General features: G+C 33.5%; 1 protein-coding gene and 1 pseudogene across 2 annotated transcripts; both read right to left on the bottom strand.

The window, feature by feature from the left end:
* Positions 1 to 1,610: 1,610 nt before the first annotated feature.
* On the bottom strand, positions 1,611 to 2,676 carry LOC149570109 (polcalcin Cup a 4). Its single transcript, XM_089822766.1, has one exon. The coding sequence runs from the start codon at positions 2,388 to 2,390 to the stop codon at positions 1,839 to 1,841; it is 552 nt and encodes a 183-aa protein (XP_089678892.1). The 5' UTR covers positions 2,391 to 2,676; the 3' UTR covers positions 1,611 to 1,838.
* Positions 2,677 to 3,717: 1,041 nt separating this feature from the next.
* LOC149570108 (protein DETOXIFICATION 30-like) lies at positions 3,718 to 10,068 on the bottom strand (annotated as a pseudogene). The gene is made up of 9 exons (XR_016362890.1): positions 9,803 to 10,068; positions 9,039 to 9,178; positions 7,143 to 7,684; positions 6,951 to 7,037; positions 6,788 to 6,844; positions 5,906 to 6,144; positions 4,347 to 4,465; positions 4,171 to 4,257; positions 3,718 to 4,071 (listed from the first exon to the last, which is right to left on the bottom strand). The product of XR_016362890.1 is annotated as a protein DETOXIFICATION 30-like (transcript).
* Positions 10,069 to 11,196: the final 1,128 nt, after the last annotated feature.

The following is an 11,196-nucleotide window of genomic DNA, read 5'->3' as shown; positions in this document are numbered from 1 at the left end:
AATAAGTTATTCCTAAGAACAAAGTTTCTAATAAAGCCTATCCACCTAATAATTATCTTAACATTGACTTAATAAATATCTTAACATTGACTTCCTAATAAAGCCTATCCACCTCATAATTATCTTAACATTGACTCAATAAATATCTCAACGTTGACTTCCTTCAAGAGGCTTTTGAAACTAGAACAACTATTGTTTCAATTTTTTTATAATATCAATTTTTTTAATAATATCATATTCTTATTCCACTTAATAAATATCTTAACATTGACTTCCTTATTAGTCCTCAAGAGGGTTTGAAACATGAACTATTGTTTCAATTTATTTTTATAATATCTATTTTATTTAAAATATCATATTCTTATTTCACTTCCTAGAGTTCCAATTTTGTGACAGTGATCATATTGTAGACATATTATAGTTATACATTTTAACATATGATATTATAATATCTTGTAATTTATATATTTATTATTAGTTAGAATATTATCATATTCTTATTTCATTCCCTAGAGTTGCATTAAAATAAAACATAATAAACATATACAATTTTGTAAAGAAATTTATTTAATAATTTATATTTGTTTAGTTCAATATTTAATAATTTATATTTTGCAAAATTATATAACATATAATAATAAATTAAGAGATATAGTTTTTAAAAATAAAATATTAAGACTATTTAAAAATTAATTAATTTTTAAAATAAGAAATCATAAATTTCAACTAGAATAGTTTTTTAAAAAGAACAATTAATTAATTTAATAATATATAATTTTTATTAGTTATTATACTAAATATACTTTAACATGTAATAAAATATTGTTACAGTATAACTATTTAATTTTTTTAAATTATAAATGAAATAAAATTATTAACTTCGTTATAATTGAACAATAAGAACTTAGGCAAGAGCCTACAAAACCAAATTTTACGGCCTTAATTGTATCTCAGCAACTTCATTACCAAGATCATCCATTACAGTTACAAGGGGCAAGTTCACAGACAGGAAAAAGAAAAATATCGACAGATCAGATCATGAAAAGGGCAAATGCAGAAGAAGAATTGTATCAACAGATCGTACCATCCAAGACAAACGAAGAATTATATCAATAGATCAGATCATCAATTCACAGAACGATGATCCGATGATGACAAAGGAAAAATTCACAGAAATAAGAAGAATTATATCACCAGCTTAGATCATCCATGTCAAAGGACAAATTCACAGAAAGAATAATTATGTCATCAGATCGGATCATCCATAACAACGGATGAATTCACAGAAAAAAAAAAATCCCAGATCGGATCATCCATGACGAGGGTAGATTCCTAGAAAGAAGAATTATATCATCAGATCGGATCATCCATGACAAAGGGCAAATTCCCAGCAAAAAGAATTATATCCCCAGATCGGATCATCTATAAGAAGGGTAAATTCCAGAAAGAAGAATTATATCATCAGATCGGATCATCCCGGATCATCCATGACAAAGGGCAAATTTACTGAAAAAATAAATAATTATATCCCAGATTCGATCATGACAAAAGGCAAATTCCCAGCAAAAAGAAATATAACCCCAGATCGGTTCATCCATGATAATGGCAAATAAACTAAACCGAAAGAATTATTATTTATACAGTCGACGGTAACGAGAAAAAGAAAGGCTGAATTACATCAAATTTCACAATAAGAAATCCTATTTACAATATTCCGCATAAACCCTAGCTATTCCAGCATCTGATAAAATTCCACTGATGTTATTATTGTCTTTCCAGTTAGGGTTTGCAAAGTTGAAAAACAAAATGGGAAAAAAGAGCAGAGAAGATAAAAGCGACTATCGTTTGCTCTTATCATTTATTTGACTCGTCATCATTGTCTGAAATTCTTCAACACTGATAACTCCATCCCCATTCTTGTCGACGTTTTGAATAATGTTCTTAGACTCCTCGATGGTGCAGGGCTCACCCACGCTTTTGAGAGTCTGGCACAGCTCAGCAGGCGAAATGGAGCCATTACAGTCCCGATCAAACACTTTGAAAGCATTTTTCAAATCCTTCACAGTAGCGCCTTTAATATTCAGATCCACAAACTCTTGCAGGCTAACATAACCGTCACCATCCGTGTCTGCCTCCTCCATCATGGCCTTGACCTCTGCCTCGTCTACTTCACTTCCCATAGACCGCAAGATGTCTGCAAGCTCTGATCCTGAGATCTTTCCGTCCCCGTTCGCATCAAATTTCTTGAAAACCTCTTCCAATTCGTGAACGCTCTGTTCCAGAACCCGTTTTCTAGAGCTTGCCGGCTTAGATCCGTCGCTTGACGGAGCTTCATCCATTTTCTTTTCGGAAGATCTGTTGAACAGAGTGTTGCTTATGCCTTTCTTCATCTCGTATCCTCGAATGGCACAGAGCAGGAATTTATCACAGAAACCGGCTAGAAGATTGATTATAGTCTTTGTGGGCGTATGTCTATTTATTGTAAGGATTGCGTGTCAAAAGATAGACGCGTCTGAAAGCGATCTCGAGGAACACAAATGTCACTCAGAAGACGCGACAGACACACACGCTGTGAAGCTAGAAGCTACTGCTTTTGTCGGTGTGTAACGCGTGGATAACCCTGCCTGGGTTCACCCACTGGTAAAACCTCTGCTGGGCCAATAAAAGGTAACCATGTATATAAATTTTTGACCTTGCATGTCTCTATTTAAATTTGTACAATTCAATTATGTTTATTTCAATTAAATATAAAATTATTTTCTTTTTCATGTCTTTCAAGATGAAGACGGGAGCCCAAAAAGTTTCCCCATAATTATTACAGACTGACTTATTAAAGATTTAATGTATCTATCCTTCAATATTTTATTGTCTATTTCTATATATTGCTATCAGATGTATTTGAGTCAAATTTAACTATCTTTTGCTTAGCAAGAACCAACTTCTCCATTATATCTTAGCATTCATCCAGATGATATACTTAGCATACATCCAAGTAATATATATATTGATGTTCATAAAGGAAAAATATTAGACCCTTTCTAAAAGTCTCCCATCTGAATATTGTCACTATTGAATATAATTTGACTTCCTGTCAAAAACGTCTTCTACTTATCCATCAGAAACCTTACTACTTTTGTTTCCACTCACCCTTCAAACTCCTCATTTCCCTTCCTTTTTGCTTGCCCTTCCCTTTTGCCCTGCCTGTCTCATCTTCCCCATCACATATATAAATACCACAGAGTTAATTCACAGAAATTGGGTAGCTACATGTTTTATTGACCTTGTTGCTACCTGCGACAGCCTCCACTCTCTCTTGAGCCCTATAGAAGATCAAGCTAGAATCTTTCCAATCATGGTGTGAGTTGGGTAAATATTTCTATTTCTGACTAATGGCTCCAAATAGGTTTCATACCGCATTGTGTTTTTTTCAGTTTTGGAAAGCACTCCAGCTTGACATGCACAACGACACCCAGCTCTGTTTCTACATATTGTTAATTTCCTCCAGTAGAATGGAGTGGTATCTCCTTGAAAATTGACACTTACACGAATCGTAGTAGAAGAACTTGCGGAGATTTAACGCAGTAAAGATTTCACTCACAAATAAATGGTAAACTCTCAGGCCTAAGATCTACAGCAAGGACTTGATTCTATTTTACCTTTTCAATTACGTTTTCCATTCCTCGGCCATATCTATAGAAAATGACAGTTCAAAGAGTATTGATAAATTTGTTTCCTACTTGCATTTCTCAGTGAAGAATATGTAAAATTCTTCTGAAGTTTGTGCACACATGAATTCAATGGAATGTCAGTGGATAGAAAATACCAATGTATGTGACCCAGAATTCATGAAATAGTGATCAATGAGTTTGACTCTTAAAACTACCCTATCTAGTGCTGATATAAACATTAATTTGACACAGTAAAAAAAACACTCCATATTCATTGCCAAAATATATGCCATCTCTTTAGATAAAGAAGATGAAAAAAGAACAAGATTCAGAATCTTCAAGTGGAAGATTGATGTGTAAATCCACCTCCCCAAGTCTTAATTCTACTTTCAGCCCGCAAAGCCTGCACCAACACCACATGACAGATCATTTTTAACTAGCCAGATTTCTTGGACACAAAAATTAATATTGCTATAAGTAGTTTCGCATGAATGCTCAGTACCTCTTGGCTCCAATTTGTTCGAATTGTGATGAAACATAGAACCGCAGTCTGCAATGCACTTCCACAAAGCATCCCACCCCACATTCCCTGCATTCTCAATCATTAAATACTTCAGCCACAAACCATAACATGGTAGGAAACATTAGTTGATTCATATAGTGGAAAATTGACAATACCTTAGTGCCCAGATCGCATTTATATCCTAGTAGAATTGCCAGGGGCACACCCAGAACATAGTAGCATACAATGTTTACCCAGGCCACAAATGTTTGCCATCCTGCTCCTATTGCCACACCTTTATATCCACAGGCAGACCATTAAAGAATGTCAGAATCACATAGTGCAGCTCAAGAATGAAGAGCTAAGTTTTATTGCAATTTCAGCATGAAAACAAGTGTAATAGTCAAAATTGTTGAAAAATGTCATAAACTAAACAGTTACAATTAAGAAAGAGAACTGTCATTAATCGAAAGTTAGAATAAGGAAGTTCTATTGCAATTTCAGCATGATAACAAGTGTAATAGTCAAAATTGTTGAAAAATGTCATAAACTAACAGAAAGAAAACTAAGTGTCCTTAATCAAAAGTTAGAATAAGGAAGGAGACAAAAAGTTCCCTTAATGTGGAAGATGCATTGGACTATGCATTGTTGAAAAATAAAAAGGGCACAAAAGGATCTTTTATGTTGAAGATGTATTGATCTTATGTTTCTTTTAAAAAAGGAAAGGAAATATTTTTCATTATGTTGAATGTGCATTGGTTGAAAGGAGGCAAGAGGTCCTCTTCATGATAAATATGTATTGGTCAAAAGGAGACAAAAGATCTTCTTTATGTGGAGCATGCATTGGATGACATCTTATAAAAAGGAAAGGGGTACAGATGGTCTTCAAGTTGTATGTTGGCCTAGTGGTAGAGAACTTGTATTGCTAAAGGAGAGACACAAGTCCAAATCTCACGAGGGTAAGTTATGTACACCTCATTTGTAGTATAGTTAGAGGTAATCCATTTAATCCATATTACTGTCACCATAAGCAGACCCCAAAACACAACTAGTATTGTAGATTAAATAAGAAAAGTTTCCTTCCTTCATAAATCTCTACATATATTCAAAAAAGAAAATCCTCTTCAAATTCAATAGGCATTATTCAAAAAAGAGACAAAAGGGCTTCTTTATGTTGAAGGTGCATTGACCCACATCTACCTCTGCTTAGATTATAGGTTAGCTTATAGAAAGAAAAATATGTATCCATTTTCTTTTGCTTTACAAGTAAGCTGAAACTGAGAAAATCTAGAGGTGTGAATATTCTGCCTTATCAACATGTCAGTCCTGGTAATTTTATGAATAGAATGAAAAATATACACTAGAACAATATTTTTTATTTGTTATACAAATAAGAAAAAATTGATAATTTGCCATATAATAGTACATCATAGTTGTCCTAACTACAATCAAGGGAGAAGGAAGAACTATAGACAAAAGGCAATCACTTAAAACATAAAGATTGAACTGTTAATTTTTCTAACTAAACTAACTAAAACAACAAGAAGCTGCTTTTAAAATGTTTTAAGTTTTTAAACTGCTGAAGGTAAATATAACATATATGTCATCCTTGAGGTATTTGGTGGCTAGGCTGTTAAAAAAACTTTTATTAAATTTTTAGCTGCTTAGTACATGGTAGCCTAAATCCTAAATGGTCTCTTTCAAAAAGATTTGTTTTTTATTCTACTGTTCTTACCAGAAAGCAGTAGCTGCACATTATTCAATATCACTGCAACTGCCAGAAAAATTGCAAGCTTGGACACTGCCTTGGCAACCACACTGCTGGTTGTGAAAGCCATGGGAAACACATTTCTTGTAATCAAAATGACCATCATGAACACAAGCCCTACCACCAAAGAGGTGCAAGAAGCAACAATCGCTGCAAATTTTGCAGCTCTTGGGTGTCCAGCTCCCAGCTCATTTGAAACCCTTACACTGTAAAATTCAGAACAATTTAGCTCAAATTATTGAACAAGACACTTTAAACTGCATAAAGCCATATATCAGTGGTAGATCGCCCGAAAATGCCAATGGAAACTCCAAAATTTGAATTCTTGTCTTCAGTTTTAATTTAAAGAAGGGATGGAAATGAACAATTCACATTCGAAATAAAAAATACTATTATTATGAATAATTCAGTGCATAATAATAGTCATGAATCGTTTTTGAAAGTTTTTAACTGTATTTGACATTTTTTAGTTCAATATTTCGGATCACATCCTATGATCCATCACCCTATTAGAGGAGAGGAGGTAACATGAGGGTGCACAGGGTTCGAGGGAGAGGAGCTAGAATGCTTGAACTGGAGACTCCAAATTCATTCATTCTATTTGTTCTCTCTATCTTGTATCTTGTGCACCTTTTCTTTGTCCTCCTTTCATTCATTCTATTCTTTTAGTTCTCTTATTTTGACAATAGAACATAAAATGTAACCTAAAATGTTGATTAAAAAAAACATCAGAACTAAAACCAGAAACGATTCATGACAAGTAACACCAGCTCCGTGCTGGGTTCCAGCTGTAGTTACTCCATAACGAAGGTAAAGAAAGAAAGTAATGCATTGGATTTCTGGGTTTACCCGATAGCTATGTTGAATCCCAAATATATCATATAAATCCAGAACACCAAATTTATGCTGCATGCAGGTTGATGAAAACGGATTAAAATTCCAAACAGTTAAAAATCACAGGTACATTCCAAACCAAAGTAATCTGTCTACAAAAGAATTTTAAGTGCACTACCAAATAGCTACAGAATCTGTTGAAATTTCTGCATTCTTTAGATGACCGGCCATGAGGAGCAGTGCAATCATGTACATGAAGTCTGCACTGTTAGATCCAAGAAAACAACACAAATCAAATGTGAATATCAAACCTCAAAACATTAAAACGTATTACATTCCAAGAAACAAAAGTGTGATTTGATTGAAAAACCTCATCATAACAGCTGAAGACAACGAGAGACGCAAGAGGCCTCCCAAATTGTGAAATGCACTCCATGAAAATCCAGGCCAAGCTCGACCACATGTGCCGCTTAATATGTAGGCTATTTGACCCAACACTACTATCCACCATGATAAATTTAGCATTATTGCAGCCCCAGCTAGTCCCCATCCCAGCTTGAGCATCAACAACCAACTGAAGATAACATGGACGATTAAGGCAGCTCAAGAGATGGCAGACATGACAAATAGCTTACCCTGTGCTTGTAAAAACCTAGCGAGCGGGTAATTCATTGCAAAAGCAAATAATTGAGGAATTGTCCACAAGGCAAATTTGCCCGCTAGTTCTGCTATTTCATCTGTTTGACCTAAGGCCTTGAGAATGGGCGTTGCAAATGCATACGTCACAGTGAGAAGCAATGCTGTTGTGTTTAATATAACCAGTGACCGTTGCAAACAGAGTCCAAGCATGTCTAATTTGCCTGTTCCAAATGCTTGACCACAAACTGTTTCTACTGCATTTCCCATCCCCAGCTGTCAAAAATCAAGAAAGTTTTTCCAGCATTTCTTAAAAAATATACATAATTTGAATGAAATATAGCCCACTTGAAAAATTTAAAATCTTCATCCAGTTTGAAGTCTTTTAGTTATCTGTACTGGCACAAATTTAGCATGTGAGACCATGTTATGAATACCCACAACAGATTGTTTTCAATTATCTGGGTTTTGATATTGTGACCATGTTGAATAGTGAAATTAAACTCGCCAATCGACCTACAAGGCTATAACCAGAGTCCAATATGCTAGCCTATGCTCTACCTCGATCAGTAGGTCAGAGCTGCCTTTAAAATAGGAGTCGGGTACTTGCAGATCTAATAGTTCTAAAAAAAAAAGGTATGATATGGAACTTCTGAAATAAGAATAATATATCAATCATAGAAGAATGGTAACTAGAAAAGACAAATTTTCTTCAAACTATTATAATGATTAGATATCAGACATATCTCTGAGATCTATTAGATTTTCGCAATTCATGTTAATGCTTCTAAATTTCTGGATTTAATTGTGTATAGTTTTTTATCACATCAACGTTTCGGATCATACTATATGATCCATCATTTTCTCTCTAGCATCCTGATAATGGATCATGTAGTATGATCCAAAATGTTGATGTGATAAAAAAATCATACACAATCAAATCTAGAAATTTGGAAGCATAGACATATCCCTTTCAAAAAGTCTATACTTTTTAGCATATTGCATCACTATATAGATTTTTGTATCATCTAAACTAAACATAATGTCAGCTTATTTTATTTATCTATCTTTCTTTTTTAACTTCATTTTATCAGACAGTGTGATCAATGCAAACAAATCTTATAAAAAAATAACATGAATAAATCAAAAAATCTGATTTCCATCAACAGTTAATACTTGTCTAAGATTTTGTCATAGCTTGAGTTCAGTAAAAAAATAAAGATTTAATGGCAACTGGTGATATAGGCCACGCATGTGGACTCTGGAGCGGCAAGCAGGAACTCCAATATTAATGTGAGCTATCATAGTAAAACGTGTTAAAGTGATGCAGCTTAACTAGCCTACAATGAGCTGTAATTGTCAATCTCAATGTATGATTCAAAAACAGATTTAATTAGAAAAGCACAACTATAATGAACAAGAAAAGCTCCTGGTCCATTCAGCACATACCATTTCAAGTAAGCCTCGACTTTCCAAAGAAAAGTTAATAGAAAGCTGAAGATTAAATATTTCAACAGTGGAAAATGTGGGAGGAATACATTTTTGTTTGTATAGTTTTAAAACATTGCCTCTGCATTCCCTACTCGAAAAACATTAAAAAAATGGTTGGATTATGACACAAGAAGCTTACCATGACTCCAAATGAAAACCCTGCAACCACAGTGTTTGCTATAGATACAGCAGCCAACTGTAAAGTGCCCAACTGCCCAGCAAAGGTCAAAATTGTAGCCAAAAATGATTGCTGACATAGAGATATAAAGATTGCAGGACCTGCAACATGGTTTAGGCCGTATGCGGTTATGGTTTGATTTGAAGCAACTTCGTATGTCAATGTTCACTGTATATGATATGATCAAAATACTAGTATGCATTGTGCATAGCTTGTGGTAATTTTTTTTAAATTTTTTTTTTTTTTATTTGACATTCTGGATCAATAGAAGAGATCAAGACCAGAAAACTTCATGACGAGAAGAGAGTAAGACCAGAAATTCAGAAATTTCTCGTCTGACTCTCTTCTTTACATGGTCCTTCATTTCGAAAATTAGAGGAAGAAGAGAAATTTATCAGATTTTTCTCTTCTTTACACGAAGAAAAGAGCTAGATGGAAAAAATTTCTAATATTGCTCTTCTTTTGTTTTTGGGTATGGATTATGTACTTCGAACTGAAATGTTGGAAAAAATGAATGCACTCAACTATTACCAAAATCTATGCACAATAACATTATAGACAAAATCACGTCTGCAACTAACAAGTGGAGAAAATACTATGCATATGCGCTTTGATGATAATGTTTTACTTCATCATTGACAAGAAAACCCAGAAGCATCAGTGAGAAAATCTTCATGAAAACTACTTTTTTATTTCTGAATTAAAAGGGAGAAAGATTGCAAGACCTGCAAGTATCCATAGCTTCTTAGACTCTTTCCACCATTCCTTAGAAGCTTGTTTGTAGTTGTTTATGATTGGAATGTCATTATCGTCATCATCTTGCAGCAGTGGTGAATGCTGCTCCATCCTATATCATTAACTGGACAATCTTCCAATAATTTTGGAGATGCTACCTAGTTTGTTTGCCTTATATAGGCTAGACGTAATAAAACCATAGTCCCATTTAATTTCATTTTTTGATGTAGTTTTGCACAACATAAATAATGTTTAAGAGCAGATGCAAAGCTGTTTAAATATGTATTTGGACGGGAAGGTGAGGAAGGGTAACGACTGGATATTTGAAGGAGTTAGTTGAAATTATTTTAACCAAACGGTCTCTGTTGAATAGTGACTAGTATAGATATTTTAAATCGAAGAAAAGATTTTTAGGAAAATAACGGGTATTAATTCTGCTGTACTTTGTATTAAATTAAGTACATTAGTTTGGTTTAAATTCTGTTTTTATTTTCCAAAGCTAATTTAGAGGTCTATTGAGATCTATTGTCTCGAAGAAGAAAGCGGTCTGAGCGTGAAACAAATCATCTATAAAACATTAAAAACAGACAGTTTCTAAAGGAAACGTCTTAGTATATAATAAAAGAGTACTTTTTCTATAAAGGAAACATCTTAGTATACAATAAAAATAACAGTTTTTTAATGCAACATCTTAGTATACAAAATGTACTTTTAGGAATTTGAATTTTAGAAAATGACATTTTTTTTTTTTACTATCATCCTTATTAATTGTGATCAACCAATTGAATTATAACATTTTAACTATCAAATAGTTTCCTTAGTCATTTGTGGGAGCCTTAGAATCAACAATTTAGAAAAATTAACAGAAATTCACCATCATAGGTCGTATTAAGATGGTGGGGTGGTCTCTTTGTGAGCCTTTCAACTTCACCAGTGGACCAAGGGCCCTTTGAATAGAGAAAATGACTAATAATTTTAATTTCTATTTTCTTTTCAATTTGGACAAAGACTTTGATATTTGTTATGAGTTAAGAAGAGGACATGTAATTTTCATTTCTAATTTTGTTTATAGAAATTTAAATTTAATATTAATCAAATTAATTTGTACATTTTTTGCTTAATAATGGACATTTGCCTTTTTTTTTAATATAAAAAATTTGTACATTTTTATCCCCGTTCAAAGTGCAAGCACCAGGGGAAAAAATAATTGAGAAGAAATCTCTTGGTGTAGCCTGAGACATTATGTCTTGAATATCTGTTCTAAAATACATGTGCCCTGTACTTAACTTAGGGACATTCCCTTACGGGAGTTGGAACTCTCCATTATACATTGATCCTCCATTACCAAGGATGTCACTTATTTTCATATCAATACAAGTTGACT

This window comes from Cupressus sempervirens, chromosome 3 (assembly GCF_028749045.1).
Source record: "Cupressus sempervirens isolate cs-2001-9-10 chromosome 3, ASM2874904v1, whole genome shotgun sequence".
Lineage (NCBI taxonomy): Eukaryota > Viridiplantae > Streptophyta > Pinopsida > Cupressales > Cupressaceae > Cupressus > Cupressus sempervirens.
This window is presented reverse-complemented; position numbering and strand designations above follow the sequence as displayed.

Coding starts and splice junctions, on each gene's coding strand:
- LOC149570109 (XM_089822766.1), bottom strand. CDS start 2,390: ATGAAGAAAGGCATAAGCAACACTCTGTTCAACAGATCTTCCGAAAAG.